The sequence below is a fragment of the Oxyura jamaicensis genome, chromosome 2 (assembly GCF_011077185.1).
Source record: "Oxyura jamaicensis isolate SHBP4307 breed ruddy duck chromosome 2, BPBGC_Ojam_1.0, whole genome shotgun sequence".
Lineage (NCBI taxonomy): Eukaryota > Metazoa > Chordata > Aves > Anseriformes > Anatidae > Oxyura > Oxyura jamaicensis.
This window is the reverse complement of record NC_048894.1, coordinates 23,599,439-23,618,159: the sequence shown is the minus strand read 5'-3', so window position 1 is coordinate 23,618,159 and position 18,721 is coordinate 23,599,439. Positions and strand designations below refer to the sequence as shown.

Below are 18,721 nucleotides of genomic sequence, written 5' to 3'. Positions count from 1 at the left end.
AACGAGAGCAGGCGTTGCCCCGAGTCAGGGCTGGCCGGAGAAGGGAATAAAGCTGCTGGGGGAAACACGAAAATTTGCCGTGGGCTTCTCATTTTAAACTATTAACGAGTTGTTGGTTTTCACTAGTGGCTTCTGGGGCCTTACGGATGCTTGTAGTGCTCTTTCAAGTGTCTTGCTGTCCAGAAAATATCCAGATAGGTCTGTGAGATAGGAGATGGGGATGAAAGAGATGGAGCCCAACTCTCTGAGGCAGCCGGGTACTAAGGGTGCCCCTGAGGTATCTGAATGGCAGTAGGACACTGGTGAGGTGCCTATCGGGTCCTTAATGGCCTGGAGTAAGATGAACATTCTTCACAGTGTTTGAGTTTCTAACCTTAGACATCTGGTTCACCTTACTGCAGAGATTATTCTCGCTAAAATCCCCCACAGGAAGGCTGACAGGGTGATGATATATTGCACCAGGATGGCTTTATGAGAGATCTGTCAATTTCAGATTGGAAGGTGTCCTTACCTTAAATGAAATTCCAACCTATGCATTAAAAAATTATTTACGTTTCATTTAGTGTATATTGCTTTTGGATTTTTGCCAGCAGCACTAGTGTTTGTGCATCTGTCTGCAGGGAGTGTTCGAAAGCCAAAGTGTGGGCTGAGGCACCATATGCAAATCAAGATGCTTTACCTGAGGTTAATGAGTTCTTCAGCCTTGTTGGGCTGGCTGAAGACCCAGTCTTGCCATGCATTAAGGTCCATAAATCTTTATGCTCTGAAACACTTTTTTTTTTCATGTTTCCATACCCTTAAATGGCTTGGAGCATGATGTCAGAAGAGTAGAGGCACACAGATGAGTGAAAAACATTACCAGAAGTCTGAAACTGCTCACATATATAGGAATAAGTCAATAGACTACAGCTAAGAAGGCATATGACAGAGATGTGGAAAGTCACGCCTATCTTTCCTAATAAAAGACATAAAGGGGAGCAAACACAACTATCAAGTATAAAATGGAAAACAAAACTACTCAGAAGGAAATAAGGTGCTTGAAGTATAGCTAGGCTGTGAAACTGTCTTTGGATGTTAAGGACACTAAAATTTAAATTTGTCCAAAAACATTGGATTTTTTTTTCTCCCCATGAATATGTCTGTTTGCAAGCGTTAAACACCAAGATATCACCTCTGGTTCAGAAAGTAACCGAACCACACTGCCAGAAGCTGCATGTGATTTCCAAGGAAGATGCATTATATCCTTGCCTTATTCTGACTTTTGTTGTTGACTGCATTTGTTGTTGACTGCCTTTTCAGGCTAGATACTGAACTAAAGTGCCCTTGAAATGACTTTATATAGCTGTTCTCATTAATTTTATTTTCTTTTTTCTCAAAAACTCTTGTTATAATCCATATGTTTTTGATTAAACGTACTGAATTATGTTTGAGGCAGCATGGAAGTTTTCTAGCTATCTTTTTATATCTTAGTTTCAGACAGTTTTAAGTATGCAGTGAAGAATGACTTCTCATAAAACAGCTCAAATACCAAGCCAAAGCTTGTAATTTTTCCTTGAATTGCTTCTGGCATGGTAACTGTAAAGGAAGTGTCTTTCAGCTGGAGCAAAGAGTTACAGGAGAAGGGGAAATCAAAGAATTTGCTGAGGGCTCTTTGGAAGTATGGCTATATCCATCTACTCTGATCTAGCTTTGCTATTCCTTTGGGGGACAAAAACTTTTAATATATTTTATGAACAGCTCTGGTAATTCTCTCACAATAGATATACCTACAGTAATGAACCATTTTTTTTTTTCTTGATTAGGTACCCACTTCCCTAGCAGATGTAAATTCCCAGGAAATGGAATGTAGAAGACATGAAAATGTGCTCTACCAAGAACCTGGGTTTGGAACAAGCAGTATGTATTAAGACTACAAACAAACAAACAAAAAATCTCAAAATTTAAACATTTTTTTTCCTATGACTCCATTTGAAATGATAACAAGAACTTTTTTTGCCAGCTCCAGACAGCTCCAGAGACTCTGCATGGAATTTTGAACAGGGTTTGTCCATGTGCATTTTCAGCAGCAGCTCTGGCCAGGGCCTCTTTTCCTCACCTCTGTTCCAGTTCCTCCCATGTGAGAGAACAGCTGAAGGAGCCATTCACTCAGTAGCTGAACAAAGGACTGATTTGGCTGTTTTTCAGCTGGTTTGTTTTTTAATTATTACCACTGGTAACATTCACATAGGTGAAACAGCAGTTATAGTCTGTGTGTTTGGTTGATAGCCTTGATGACAGTATTGCTTCATCACCAAGTTTATCCAGCTTGTCTGATTACAATGTGCATAAATAATTCAGCTGATAAATCATGTAAGTGATTAGAATGCCTTTGTTGTTGTTGTTGTTGCTGTTTTCTTTGCTGTATTGGGCTTATGGGTATATGCTTTGGTAAAAGGTACCAGTAACACACCGTTTAATAGTGTTATTTTAGTTTGTGCTGCCTGGAGCACAAATGTTTCTAGGTTTCAGTTTGATGTACACTTAGATCAGTGTTGTTCCCACAAAAAGTACTCTGTGCTCCCTCTCCCTGAATGCTTGTTTTTGCATCCAACAAAAACTATATGAACAAACACATTTCTGCTGTCCTGGAGTGAGCTGATGGTCTTGAAAATTTGTTTTTCAGCTACATCAGTGGTACCCTGTCTGGGTTACTGAGCAGGTGACCAAATTCTTGTGCTGGCACATCAAAGGAGGAATTGAGGGGACATAACTAATACCCTGGGGAGGAAGAAGGTCGTCTTTTGTTTTCAGTTGCAGGACCAGCTTAATTGCATGTTCGAGTCATATTAAGGCTTCATTGAAGTTATGCAAGAAGGTACACGTGAGGTCTAGAATTTTGTTCAAGTGGGGTACTAACTATGATTAAATACCTACAGGGAGCAGACCTGCTGTATGTGTGCCTGTATATAGTCATCCTTAAGAGGGTATTCAAAATCTAATAAATTAGCTTTTACAACTCTCTTCTTCAAATTTGAAGTATTAAGTAACACCATTTTGTAGAGGAAAAGTTCCAGCCACAAGTTAAAGCTATTTCTTAAGGTCAAATAAAAGAACATTAGATCTTCCAGATGAAAATCTTTCTTCTGTCTTAACTAAATGACCACCATTCTATAAACAATCTTAATTGAAACAGAACTCAGAGAGATCCTAATGATTAGAAGTAATATCATAAATAGATTAGCTCCAATCTTGCAAATGAACATTTGAGGAGATGTTTTCAGGTATTAGAACAATGCAGTATAGAGAGGAATTGATCTATGTATATGTGTGTGTATACATTTTTTAGGTTTCGCAATGTTGTTATAAATACAATGGCCCAAATTCATCTTTCAGGCAAACCCTGTGATTAGAACAGAGATTAAATCAACTGTTAACAGTCTTAATAAATTCAGACATGATCAGCTGAACGCCACTGGGACAGTTAAAATAAGTCAGCCTTCTCAGTTGATGGGGGGCCCTTCTCTCATGGAAAAAAGATTTGCACCTACAGTGCAAAGAAAGAGCCTAGGGGTATGTATAGGATCAGTTCAATATCTTTGCTTAGGGAGGTGGTTAGAAGCGTCTGATTTTTCTTTGTCTGTCATTGTCATACTCGTGACCACACACACCTAATATTTAGGGAGTAAATCATACTTTTTAAAGAGTATCTACATAATTACTCCATTATCTTGTGGCTCTAACTGAGAGATAGGAATGCTAGTTTCATCAGAAAAGGCACATTGTGATTTTTCCCCCCTCTGATTCCTACAGCTCATATTACATATAAGGTTTTTCTGGCAGGGGAGCGTTTGGGAATATCACTGCTAAGTTTGGCAGAATGGTTAATGGTACTGAATTGCAATCTAATTGAATTACAGTCTACTGTTAGATTTATGATAATACCTCTGTGCCCAAATGACAAGCCAAGTGTTTCAAAGATTGTATTTCAGTAAAATCTGGCAATGCATAGACAGCTGTTAACATTTAGTCCTCTCAGATATTTCAAGCAAGGGAGAGTGTTGAACTTTGTTGTAACTTGTACTGAACAGATCAGTTCTAGCAGGGTGGACTAGTTTATTTGGAAAACCATGGACAAAAAGTTAATTGATAAGTGCAACTTTTCTGGATGGTAAGAATGATTTGTTTTTTGACTGAGCAGTGTTGCACCAAACAATGGACAGTATTTTAAAAATGTTTGGGACCTCGGCACAGGGTATTGTTCAGATCTCCCCAAACGGTTGTTGCAGTCTTGGTAGTAACAGGAGTCTTTACTGTAGGAGTCCTTCCTTGCACAAATGTTTTCAGCTGGATCAGATGAGACTCCCCTAATTACTTCTCTGCTCAGTTCTCACAACCCTGGTTGTGCTGGGTGATCCTGTGTGACTACGTCAGTAGTGCATTGTTGGGAGGAATGGGTTAAAAACAGGAGGCTGGCAAGAAGGATGGCATCAGAACAGAAGGCTGGTGAGGAGGACTGTAAATATGCACAGGTGACCTTGCAGCTGGGAGTGAGTAAAGTCTGGGGAGCAGCAATGTAGAGAAACATAAATTATGCTTGTTGCTGTTTGTGCTCTGGGTTTGGCGAGTGGCACATCTGTGCATAGATAACACGGGTGTTTGGTGGACTCAACGGCACCCTATGAGAAGCGCTTGAGCTCTCAGCCTTGGTACAGAGGAGATCAAAGAAAGCTACAGCACCCCTGTCATTGAAAACTGTGCTGACCAGCATTCAGTCAGCTGTGAAATAAGATCAGCAACTCATGATTTCCTGTGGCTTGCCTTCTGCATCGTGGTTTAACGAGGCCCCGGCTTTCCCTGGGAACGTGGCTATAGAGCCACATGGATCATGGTGCTTTGCTTTCTGCTGCTTAAAATTGCTGTTGCTCTCAACAGAAATCTATTTCCAAGATTGTGTTTCCCCCCAGAATAAATAGAATTCTCTATTATTATATATATTATATAAGTATTTGTGGACTTAATTGCATGTTTTGAATTTATTCTTGATTTTGCCTTATTCAATTTCCTTAACCATAGCTGGAGCAAAAGAGAAATTGTAGAACTGCGGTCAGCTGGGGGTAGGGTAAACAGGAGCATCACAAAATAGGGCAGCCCAACGAAAGCAGGGCTTTCCTGTTGCGTTTCAGCAATGACTGACTCCACTCAATTAAAGCTATTGGCTTAGCAAACTGACAGAAAATACCCCTTGGCTGCCATTTCCCAGGCCTCACCTAATTTCTGAAAGATTTATTTTGTTAAAACTGATAAAGATCAGCTAACAATTTAGTGCCAAAGAATGGAAGAAGTATTTACCCCCACAGCTGCTCTTATTTAGTCTGTTTTCTACACCGTGAGGGATCCAGGTTTTCCCTTGACATTTTAGAATCTATAAAGTAGGACTTAACTAGCTTTAAGTTGGTTACTGGATTTTAGTCTCAATACAGCACATTTACTGGCCTGTCAGTGCTTCAGCTTTGCTTTCCCTCTGCAGCACACTTGGATTTGGTTCAGAATGCTGTATATCTATGTACAGATAGACTGTACCTATCTCACATAGCTCTGTCCTCATTACTTTTGATATAAAGTAGTGATATATTTTTTTCCTGGAATCATGTGGAGTAACTCAAGAATCAAATGCCAAAACATCTCGCTGTAGCTTTGATCTATCTTCCCCTGTACATCCCCTTAATTCAGGAGACTTAAGAAGCAGTTGTATTTCTATTTATTTTTTTGCCAGGAGTTTAATGCAATACTAGTTCCACACCAGTGAAGAAATCCTTTATGTTCCTTCATTTGCAGTACAAAGTTTTCATATTTAAAAGCAGGAACATAGCGCTCCAGCACACAGCATCACAGTATTACTTAACCTGGAGTCTTGACTGGAGCAGTTACTTGGATCTTGCTCCTTTGGAGGAGTTGAGATACAGAGTTGTCTTGATTATTTTATTCATATGATTCACAATACAGACTCACCTGTATCATCCAAAGCAGCAGGCTACTGTTTCAAAAATAATAGCATTACAAGTGTTCCAGTGGACAGGCTCCCTGCTCAAATCTCCAGGCATGGATAGGTGATGCGTGGTGGTTGGACACACATTTTCAGAAGACATAATTGCTCCTTGAAGCCATATAGGAAAGTTTAAGAGCTCATAAAATCAAATTAATAGCTTTTGTCCATTAGGAACTTGTGTTTATTCTTGTTAGGAAAAAGATGTGGCAGCTGAGCCTGGGAATAAACCCAAGAAAATGTGTTAAGCTGCTACAGCAGAGGATTATCTGTAACAAAATGAAATGCAAACCACTGTAAAAATAGCTCTGAAAAAAAAAAATAATAATAATTTCCAGGGCCAGTCCAAGCAACACAATCAATCTTGGTTTGCTGATTTACAGTAGTATTCTAGCAAATCCAGGTGTGTGCTATGTCACCTATGACAGACCATGCAGAAGCATTAGAGACCCTCCTGCCTTCTCTGGTGCCCTACAGAAATACAAAGATGTCACCTAAGACACTGTCTTCCAGAGGTGACTCCAGTAGGGCTGCTGTGGAAACTTGGCCCCACAGAACTGACTTGCCCAGGCTAGGAAAGCAGTGAGAAGGGCCTGGAATTCCTCCAGCAATAAGGCTGCACAGAAAAGGTAACAGAAAGGGTCTTAAAAGAAAAGGAGAGACATCTAGAGAAACTGTCAAAAGCAACCTTTCTTCTGAGAAAACAGTAATTTAGTTAGCTGACTTGAGAACTGAGGTCAAAAGGCTGCAGGGTTTTTATACTTCAGTATAAATACACAAGCAGCTCAGAGACATTTTTCATCAAATTTATCATTTTCATGTTATCTAAAAGACCTTTTTGAATTCTTTTTCTGTGGTTTAAGCCAAAATATATATATATATAAATATCTCGTGTTTGAATCTTGCCCTAAGTAGGGAAATCCAACCCAAGCAAATTCTGTTCTACCTAGCGTTCAAAATCTCCGCCAGGAGCTTTAAGGAGATTACTGCTGAGAGCCTGAGAGAATTACAGCTCTCAGATGACTCCTCAAGTAAGGCAGAAGCATCAGCCACCACAATTAGTGGTTCTCAGGGTTCTCATAACTCCTTGGCTAATTAAGATGCAGCCACATGGCATTTGAAAGCGTACATGCAAACTAAGTGGAACTGACGTACTGTAATGAATTAGGAATTCCACAGAACTGCTGAAAACCCACCAGCACCTCGGGATTCACTGAGCAGCAACGCCAGCAGTCTCGTGCTGTAGCTGCCCACACACTGTCCAGCTCACCCTCCCGATGCCTCTCAAGGGAAATACCTCACCTCTGCAGTCGTGAAGCCAACACCATTCGGTCGGAGTTACGTAGATCTGGAGGTGCCTGCCCCACAGCTCTGAGGAAGAACAGCAAGGGGAGTCATTTTTTTCCATGGCTGGGCTTTTATGCTCAAGGCCATCTCTGGGAGTTGTACAGCTGACTCGAGCAGAATAGGCAGCCACAGAAGGCAGCACAATTTGGCTGATTTATCTGCAGCTGTACTGTAAAAACATGCCCTCCTACTGAGCCTGAAGGTAGTAATTCTTTGTCAGGTGCTTCCTGAGGTGATACTTTTGCCAGAAAATTCAAACTGTGTGTAGACCATTTTAGCATAACAGTAGCAAGAACCTCAGCATTTCACTGTTGCTGACTTGATTAAAGTCAAAACTTTGCAGTGTCATCCATTATACTGCCTTCAGAGAGAACGTTAAACCACTCAGATCTAACCTACAAGTGATTGCAAATATTTAATACCATCACCTATTCCAAAATCAGTTTTCACCAATATCAGCATCTGTTGAAATTTAAGACTGTCCTGGATAGAGTTAAAAATTAACTCTATCCTAGTTGAAAGCAGGACAAAGACATAAATGTAAGCAGTGTAAACTTCAAATTCATTAATAAACAAAAACCAAAACCATTTTTTTTTTCCCTTGCTGCACCTTCTTTTAAGAGAATGGGGAGGATTAAAAAAAAAAAAAAAAAGGAACAACCTTTGAAAAAGTTTTGAAACATGACTTTGGAAACACGATTTTTTCCTTGCTAATAAGGGTCCCATGCTTTTCTCAAAATGTGTTTTTAAACAACCTCTACAATTAATAAACACAATTAACTTTAAAAGAAAATTTTCAGAATTAGCATGGCCTGTCTTATGTAAAATACTCATTAAACAGTTAAACAAAGGTCTCAAAAGTAAAGTTTTATGAAGAATCAACCTAAGGCTGCCTTCTATTCACATACTTCTGCTGCCTCTGTTGCCAGTACAGCTCTTGTGACCAGGTGGGAAATCAGATTAGCTGTCTGGAAGGCTGAAAACTACATTTTCAGAAGGGAAAATAAATACAAAAGGAGCAAAATGATGGGATTTCATCTTCTGTTTGAAGACTGTATTAACATCCACTTAAGCCCATCAAGAAACTGCATTGCTGAAGCCTTTGGAATAGTAGGTCAAAAGCACCTGCAGTAAGTTAAGGTACATCTGGGGCCTATTTTAGGAAATGCTTTATTAATTTTTGATGTAACTACTAATGTTTATGTAAACTCCAATGTGAATTTGTAAATGATCTTGCCTATTGGTTTGTTTATCAATACATTGTGGATTTGGGAAGAAAGTGAGTGCAGTGTCAATGGTTACAGACCCTCCACTGGTGGAAGTGCTCTAATACCAGGTAGTGAGACTACAGACAGGAGGGAGCCAGGCTTTGGTGCTAAAACACCTCCCTTGGCAGCTGTGGCTGCAGAGCGGCTCCTGGCACAGCGCCTTGCTAGGAAGCAGCACGCAGCGCTTGGGTCAGGATCTGTGGTTGCTGAGGTCACGTACTGCTTGTGTCACATACCTGGTGCTTTCGTTCAGGGAGTCTGATACTGAGCAAAGCTTATTCACTCAGGTAGTCTAGGCACCTGAAAAATAACCCGTTATAAAGGCTTTGAGTTTTTCAAGGAATACTGAGCTTCAATTACATATTTTTTGCTGTTAGAGCCCAAACTAGGAGAACAACCCTGCCTTTGAGGCCCAACTTTCTAATCTCACTCCTCAAAACAGCTTTAACCACTAATACAGTCCAGCTCACTGCAATTTCTACTGCCCTGTGCTCAACATTTACGTCTCCTTCAAGCTGATAAGCCCAAAAGACAAAGTCCCCATCCTTAACAGCCTAATACTTGAATGAGCAAATTGAGCCAAACACAGATAAAAAGCAGTTTTGAAATCACAAACCACATGCTCACCTTTGGATGAGGCCTCTGTGCATCCAGCTTGAGTACTGATGCAGCAGTAGAGCAAAAAACATGCCAAAAAAAAAAAAAAAAGACCAAAGACATGCTGCTTCTGAGGTGTGTTACCTGCCTGCTCTATAGATAGAAGAAGGGATAAGTAACATTACATAGCTGCTGAACCACGTCTGCAAACTCAGCTCCTGTGAAATAAAACACAGGAAAATCTGCCCTGAGAGATTTGTTTTCAATGAACACAGGCTAGCTTTTTAGGAATTTTAATCCCAAAATGGGGCACTCCCATGTTTTGGCAGAAATGGAGTTCTCCACATCACAGCATTTCTGCCGACACCCAGCCAGCCTCTAAGTTCATAACAACTCTCAGAAGACAGGAGGACTGTCTGAACATGACAGCACAGGAGGAAAAAAGAAAAAAAAAAGAGTAGCAGAAAATATCAATCATTTTTCCACCCCCTCAAGTAAGGTGTAGCACTGGCAACAACTGCTTTATGCTGTGCATATTCATGCACAAAGCAAATCTTACCAGTCTAGGGGAAAATTAACTCAATGCAGAAGACATTTGACCTGGGTTAACAAGTTGCATTGGGCAAGCGACAGCTGAGCGAGCAGCAGAACTGACAGGGGAAAAGATGTGGTGCTGGCTGGAAGGCGATAGTGAGGACTGGGCTCTTTTCCCTGTCACACTGTTACCTTGGCTCTGCGCAGGGGCTGAACCGGATCCTGGCCCCCAGCCTGCATCCTGGCCACAAGCAGAGAAAAACAATCTTCTAGATTAAGGGAAATCACTCTCTTCCTCTAAGGAAAAATGGAATCCGCGAATGTTTTAGGACTAGCCTACAATAAAAATAAAGAGGAAATAATAAGTAACAGTCAAGCTTTCAGAGATTTTTTTTTTAAGCAGCAGGACTATAAAGTTAGGCAGTTAAAAGTACAGTACACATGATGTGTTTTACGCCTGTTAAGGTATCTGTAACAGTCTGACAAGTCTGGTGATCGATGCCAAAACAGGTAAAGTCTTTCATATTCTAACAGTTACTGTTTTCCACAAAAATAACTGAAATAAACTGCATCTGTATGAGAATGTTTTATTAAAAATACATATCTTCTGTTTTACATAAAAAGAACCCACACTGTAATTAAACACAACTTAAGTTGGAAAGGAATTACTTGGAAAAAAAATACAGGTTCCCATAATCTCACAGCACCCACCCTTTGCCTGCATGAGCTACAAATTAAAATCTTTCTGTTTAAGACCCACAGTGTCTGCCTTGCACCCAGCAGAGTGCCCAGGCAGGAGCAGCTGGGCAGAGGCAGGGGTGCTGCTGCACATCAGCTGCTCCCTGGCTTGGATACAGGCAGGACACGTGTGTTTTTCTCTCCAGGTCCGGGGCCTATTGCCACAGGTTGGCCACCCCTTCTGTAAACAATGAGAAATACAGCACAGCACTTCCAGGTAATTCCACTTTGGGTCCAGAGGCAACTCACAGTAAGTAACAGCACTGTTGAAAGAGACTCGGCTGTGCTTTGCTGATACAACATGGAGCCACAGTCTTTCTGATGACGATTACCTTCACTACAGCATACATGAGAATCCACCAGCTTTCAGATCCCCGCTTTTCATAGCTCAAGTCCATCTCAGACTTTTGAAAAGAAACAATTTTCAAAGCAACAAGTTACCGGCATAGGCAGCAGCAACTACTAATTGAAAGTTTACTGCATAAAAATGAAAGTGGGAATGCAACAGTTGTGACAGACATCTCCTGTTTAAACCATAAAGAAAAAAACCCTGGCTGCAGTTACTCTCCGAAGAAATCATCAGTTTGCCAGGCTGCCTTTCTTGCTCTGGAGATACTGAAAATTCGGATCCTTTTAAAGTCACTGAGAGATGAATTTCTTCATCATCCCTCCCAAATGGTCAAAATGAGTTGTAAATTCAGACTCTAAGAGTGTACCAGACACTGACTATAAACTAACATTTGCTAGCCAACTCATAACTTAAGCAAGGCACAAAGAAGGCAAGACACTGGAGGGTTGGGGAAGCAAGGCAACGTGAAGTCACAAACCAGCGGTCCCTGTGCTTTGACCTTACAAAGCATCTACAGGCACAGGCAGCTGAAGCAGCAACAGTATCTGTGGTTAGACAGACAGTAACAGTAAAGCAAAGTTCAATTCTGAAGAAAAATGTGGATACAAGTCATGATCTGATTAAAAAAGATCCTTCATCTAACATCACACCTTGAAAATTTAAGAAGGTATTAAATTCATGCAACTTCAGAGGCCTGTCTCTTTTATCACCCATTCCTTGTTCTTTTTCTTTAGGCATCAATGCCCTAGTCTGCAATTTCATCAAGCACTCTGCGTCCCCTTCTGGAAGGGCTTGTCACTCTACTGACCGTGCTGGGAACTCAGAACAGAGATCAGCTTGCTCACTTCGTCCACGCGAGTCTGAGGCCTGCCAGCTAGGACAAAGTGATTCGTCTTAACGTAGTGTTTGTTATTGCACACATTGTAACAGGGCAACATTTGCCCAGTAGAGCATTTGCTCATTTCTAATGCAAAATGAAATGATCTGATTATCAAGACCTTGGACGAGTTTGCAGAACTGGAGTTAAAGGACTCATATTTGCTTTCAGCAAAACAAATCTGTTCTGGGATTAATGAAATACAAATATCCGCTAAGCTCGAGAATGGCACCAATTAAAATAACTTTCTGTACTGGAATGACATCTTAAATCCAAAATCTCAGTCTGCCAAAATCTGAGCAAATCAAGTATTTGTCTTAATTATAATAGCATTCAATTCACTATCATCAACTATCCAAGTAATTTTAAAGCCCCTATTGAAAAGCTTTGATCCCTAAGACTGACCTACTCTGCACATGAGGAGAGAAAAATGATTTAGACATCCCAGGCTGGGAATCTATAACCCTTCCTCATACTTACAGAGCTGTAAGGTGAAAGTTTTAATCAGTAATTAAATAAGCTATAGCATGAAAGTATAGCAACTGCGGACTATAAAACTTCTGTAAACATCAATGGTGAAAAATAAGCAAGGTCATTGTTATTTCTATATACATTAAAAAAAATAAAAATCTCTCCATAGGGTCATAATCCCCTTTCTAGAGAGACACTGTTTTGGAACACTGCCCACAATCCTTCATAGCCTTTAGAATTCTTCATGGTTTTCCTAATCCATTCTGTAGTGACTGATACTTCTCTCCAGAACTAAATAACACTTTAGCATTAAAGCATTATTAATTTTAAACTTGTTAGACTTGCAAATCCATTGTTCAGATCTGAAGGATAGCCTTCAAATAAAACATTTTTTTCAACAGACTCTTCAAAAATACAAGTGGTCTTTGTTTTAATGTCAAAATAGATCTAGTGAATTCACTAACTCATTAAAAAAGACTAGAAAAGAAAATTCACAAAACCATTTCTAGCCTCCAGTGATTCACAAAATGTTATTACAGTACAGAAGAACATCATTAGCTAAATCGCTTATTTCTTCCAAGAGCTACTTTGAAAATAAAAAGTATTTTGACACTATCTCTACTGCGGAGGTTCATAGGCAGTTGGCTTTTTGTGTGCCCATTACAAAACAAAAAGCAGTGCTATAGAACTGAACTCATCTGCCAAATTCACTTTTGAGGCTTCACATCTTAAAATACACGTGTCTAGATGAAAACTCGCTAACCTGTTTCTTAATCACCTTTGCTCCCCCTAAATGACAATACTCTTTGGACTATACTAGGTTATTTTTTTGATCTGTTACAATAAGCTCAGTGAAACACCTAAAACCAGTTCCACTCCCTGCATTTGGATAACGCATGGCTGCAAGGGTCCACCTATGCAGCTCTTCTAAGGGGATCAGACTCTAAAAATTGTTCATCAAAGAGGTTCAAGCCTGCTTTGATCTCAAAAAACGGAAGGCTGAACAAATATGCAAGACAACTTGCATGAACGGATACCACTGTTAGTGTACTGTGCCAGCATTAGCAGCAATTTTGTCTGTAGTGAGCTCAGAGGAAAAAGCAAACAAAATAAATCCAAAAGCAAACTGCAAAAGTTGTTCAGGAAGGAACCCATGAGAACAGCAGACTTGCTGAACTCAGGTCTCCACTGCTCTGCACCTCGGGGTGCAGAGCAATGATTACGCTCAGTACAAGGCAGTAGAGAACCAAGCCTGCAATTTTCATGGTTCAAGTGAGCACAAGAGCTTGACTTCCAGGACTTCATCTCTTTAGGACGTATGCGTCACAACAGGAATGTCGATTTCTATGGCAGAGAGGCGAGAGCGTGCAGAATACGGCTGAGAGGCGTAGCTGTGCATGCTGGGGGCATGCGAGTAGAGGGGCTGCCAGAAAGGAGACGGTAGGCTCTTACACGCACAATACCACAGAAATAACAAAACGGAAGTGAAAAACAGACCACCGGCGCTGGCGATGGCAATAAATACAGAGATGTCAAAGCTAAAGACAGGCTCGTATTTTCTGTTCAGATAATTGTTATAAAAAATGACCCAGATTGACGGAGTGAGACAAATTGCACATGCGAGCAGGAACAAGAGGCCGGCCACGAGATGGCAGCCCGCGCTATTTACGAGGCATTTTGCCAGCTTGACGTTTGGCACACTCGACACAAAGGCTGTGTTACACATGCCAATCAAGCAGAGAAACAGAGCTGAGACAGCAGTAAACATACTGAGCGGGAGGGCAAACTGAAGAACGCGCAAATCCAGCTGATCAACGGCCGTGTACCACTGTGGGTCATATATCACGCAGTCTCTGCTCCCATCAATGCGAGCACACTTAATCCAGAGTCCGGTGTAAACGGTCACATTCTTCTCGTTCTTGTTGAACGTGTACAGTCTCATTTGCCTCCAGTTTGGAAGCAGAACTGCCGCCAGGAGTCCGGCCACCGAGGCTGTTCCGCTGAGGAAGGCCAGCACTGTTGCTGCATGAACATCCCGGCAGCCCATGTCTGCCCACTGACGTTTCCTGCCATTAAAAAGGAAAATTCAATTAAAAATAAATCAGCACGTGCAAGTTGATGGAGAAAGGAGTGATTACAGCTCACTTGAATTGTGCCAGCTAAATCAGCTTGTGTCACTGCATGGGCTTTTACAGAGCCTGCTACGAGAAGCTCAGCCACTGAGTTCGCATCATTTAAGTTCACCTCTCCCTCTCTTTAGCCTAGATGTGACATTGGAGTGTGTGTGTTCAGTCCTGCCACGCTGCCATGGCACTAAAAGGGAATTGTTTAAAACAGCATTGTTAGAGAGAATGGACAGGAATGCATTCATGCGCCACAATTCAGATGGGCCAAATTCAGAGCTACAAATCTGTGGAGAAGGCGCTGTTGAGTAATTTACTATTGCCTTTTTTTTTTTGTATCCAAATGCAATTAACAGTTCTTCCCTGCTACTTCAGCCTTTCAAAATCAGATGTTCAAGCACATAACAATTCCAGAAAGCTGATGGCTTTCCAGCTTTCACATTTTCCTCTTCAGAGGAAGTCTTAAAGAGTACTGCTTCCTTTTCAATATAAACACTAGCACAGCCTCTTATCTGACCATGAGGGAAAACCTGCAGAGATTATGGGAAACAGTCCCAATAACAGGTCTTTTTAAATATATATATATATTTCCAAAAAATGCTTAATGAATTTCAGTAATCCTGTCCCTCGATACCTGAGGTATTTTATAAAGGTCTAATACATAACAGATGCTGAGCACCTACTCCAGAGTGTACTTGAAGCACGACATTAAAAATTATAGAACCTAAAAACTCAGCAGATTCTTTACGCTGCCCACTGAGCGCCATTAGGTCATGAACTCTTACTGAAATTTCTTCTGAATCGTTACACTGCATTGAGCTTATTTGCCTAAAGTCATAAAACAGTTCTTTAGGTGCCAGAAGTTCTTCCTAATGCACATACAAGCAAATAAGTATCTGTATCTTAGAAAGGTTAAAGGTGTGGTTGCAACCAAAGAGGAAATTGGATCCGATCCCCTATTACTTTTGTGTACCTGGAAACATCAAATGCCCAGGGACCTTATCAGATAAGGTATTTCCCTGTACACTGGCAGCAGACCACAAGCATTGTCAAGCTATACAGCTAGCCAGCATTTCATTGCTTTATAGAAAAATAAATCTCAATTTGTTTCACAAGAAAGCATTAGACATTTTTTTACTTTTTATCCCATCTAACACTGAAGAATTTCATATAATGGCTGCAATGGTATCTTGGTAACATTTAACCGTTGATTATACTCTTTTCAAGAAGCACTGCTGAAAGAAAATAATGACAACCACATTTATGCTAAAAAGGCACCTTATTCATCGAAAAGGTGGCATTATATGTTTGCTAAGAACAGCTGAGCGTGGGCAAACTACTGCTCTCATTGCAGTAACCTTTCCAGATAGCAGGTCATTAACAGAACACCCCCGGGTAGGGGGACCCAAGATTTATTTCCATCATAACTGATGGAAGCTTAACCTCATGGTCAGAGCAACCAAATGACCAAAATATGGAACTATAAGAAATGAGTTTGGAGGGTAGATCTAGTACAGCATCTAATTTTGATCTTTGTGGGCTTCCCACTTCCACTCTTCTGTGAAGAGTTTGCCTTTGCCCAGATAAAATTTCCACGCAGGTAGGGCACGCTCTGAGATAGAGCCCTAGCAAAAGCAGTTGGAATAAGCACAAGACCGACCATGTTCAGGAACCCGCTGCTTCTGCAATTCATTTGCAATAGTAGATGATGAAGATCTGGGCAGAATTCATTCAGGGTGGGCAGGAAGTGGGGTGAGGTTTACCCATATTCTCCGATACAAGCAGATAGGAGAAAAAATAATTTAGAAGGAAAGAAGGTACCTCAAAGTATAGTTACAGCAAGGACTACACATCCAGGTCTTCAGACAGTATGGGAAAAATTATACTTTTTCCTATTATCTCTGCTGAACCAGTTATATGGACAGATGACTCTAACCTGGGCAAATACAGAACAATCTAAAGGCATGTTTAGGCTGCCATACACAACTTGTTTTTGTTGGCCATTCCTGGTAGATGCAATAAGTGTTTTTTTTTGTGTGTTTGGTTGGTTTTTGAATGAAAGACTCCTCAGTGCTGCTCTTGGGGTAGAATCACAGAATGACTCAGGTTGGAAGGGACCTCATGGATCACCCAGTTCCTACCCCCTGCCATAGGCAGGGATGCCACCCACTAGATCAGGTTGCTCAGGACCTCATCTGACCTGGCCTGGAATGAAAAAGATGTAGAAAACACCCTCTAAGTGGAAAATGAGCTAGTAAGGAAAAGTGAATTTGTAGGTATGTTACACACGATCCCCCTAGCAGGGGAAACTTGTCCCATCTTGCAAATACCAAAGCTATAATTACAGTTACAAAGCTAGCACTTGCAAATCCCTGATTAAGACAGGAACAAAATAGTTGTTGTCTTAGAGACAGACCCAGTGTACTCACCTGTGGTGTGTTCAAATCAAGAGAAACCTTAGCAAATTTTAGAAGTTGGATAAGAGGTGTTGCTGGATCTAGGAAACAAAACAAGGAGAGAATCAACTTCACAGTTGTTTCGTGCAGTACCAGCATGTGCTTACATTGCAATTCAGAGACACGGAACTTCAGGTATGCTTGCATTAGGCCAACTCCATCACCTTCCTAGAATTTACTCTTTTGTTAAAAGAAAAAGCAAAAATTTAAAAAAAAAATAAAAGAAAAAAAAAGCCAAGCTACTTTTTGTTCCTTCCCTGAAGATTTTTCCCCAGAGCACGTTCCTTCTGTCTATCCATCTCTGTCATTATGCAACAGATAAGAAGAGTGGAAGAAAACTACCTTTCCATGGATATTTTAGGACACAGAGATATTCACATCCTGAATTTTACATTTCTAGAAAACAAAGATAAAGAAAAAGAAAAAAAAATCATACAGAATAATACAAAATTATTATTTCAGATGTTAGGTTCCAGGCTGCACTTTTGCAGCGGTGAGTAAGAAGCTGAATGACTTTTCACATGAGAACAAAGAATTGTTTATATCCTTGTGGTTCTCTATTCCTTCCTGGCTTCTACACAAAGGTTTAAAGGAAAAGGGAGAAAGGCAGGAAGTACTGGTGACGGCTTTTCAGTGGCTGGCCACCACTTCCAGAGGAGGAAAAAGGATCATCTTGTGGATTATCTTTACACCTACATCTAGGAACCGCACCACAGCGTCCCAAGACCAGCTCTGCAGGTCCTAATAGGAGGGTCATTCCTATACCAGACGGGGTGTCAGACCCCACAAGCATGTCTTTATGCAACTTCAAGAGCTACAGCCTAAAGGTGAGCTTGCTGTACTACTATGCTCAAAGACTTAGTTTATTTTAAATCTCCTATATCAAAACTTGAAATATAACATTCATATACACAGTATCCTGGGCTGCAGCATAAAAGAAACTCTCTTGCCAAACCAGCTGGGCATGAGAGGCTTTACAGCCTTTATTCACACAACCCCACATTTTTCACAAAATGAGAAAGTGAACTTTTGAGCCTAGAGTCCTGCAATATGAATGTGAGACACCAACATGCAGGCACAACCAGCTCAAGCACCCCACTGGATTTCCACTGCCAGGTTAAACAGCCAGGGCTTCTTTGACTGAATGCTGCCATCTGGCAGCCACCTACCTACGCAGGGCAGCAGAGGTCAGCGTCACCACGTTCACTTGCACTGGAACAGAAGCAGCAGATCTTTTTTTGAGTCCTGAACCAAAAAAATATAAATAAAAACGTCAAGTTTTCTGTGCATTTAGCAGCAACCTAAACTAAAAAAAAAAAAAAAAAAAGTACAGATCTCCTTCTGGAGGTTCACACCCCCAAAAATATCAGCCACTGCTCGCTAACAACCATAATTAAGTAGAACATTAGTACAGGCAAACATACCTGTCAGAAGGGCACTGTGCCCAGCCTAGGAGTCCCCTCCCATTAAATGATGAAAACCTGAGGTCACCAGCTGTTGTAACACACATACAAGGAGCAAGTATGGAATATTCTGCAACACCCTGATCAGGAAGGTCTCCATTTCTGCAGACATGGAGCTCCTTTTCTTTTCTGCCATGGTTTAGGCCACCTGATTTTTTTCTTTATCACCGGTAGTGTAGAACAAGTAGGAACCGCAGTCTTGCCTTTGAGTCCAGACTCAGGCTTACATCCAAAGCACCTTACGGTGGTAATACTCGAGGCTTTTGTACCCGATCCATAAAAACAACCAGTCCTAATACCACTTTAGGAATACATCTTCCCACAGGGTTATGTTTTACCTTAGCCTAAAGACCCATATTGCTGAAACAAGAGCTGCTGGCTGGCACCGGTCAAAACACGGCAAATTAATTCACTACCCATAAGCTAATGAAATTAAACAAAATGAAGAAAGAGGAAAAACAGCAAAGTTGTATGGA

The 18,721-nt window shown here is 40.9% G+C and overlaps 1 protein-coding gene across 1 annotated transcript; it reads right to left on the bottom strand.

Annotated features, from left to right (window-relative positions):
* Positions 1-10,335: 10,335 nt before the first annotated feature.
* CLDN12 (claudin 12) lies at positions 10,336-18,037 on the bottom strand. Its single transcript, XM_035317189.1, has 3 exons — positions 17,952-18,037; positions 16,756-16,823; positions 10,336-14,269 (listed from the first exon to the last, which is right to left on the bottom strand). The coding sequence occupies exon 3, from the start codon at positions 14,248-14,250 to the stop codon at positions 13,513-13,515; it is 738 nt and encodes a 245-aa protein (XP_035173080.1). The 5' UTR covers positions 14,251-14,269; positions 16,756-16,823; positions 17,952-18,037; the 3' UTR covers positions 10,336-13,512.
* Between the last annotated feature and the right edge of the window lie 684 nt (positions 18,038-18,721).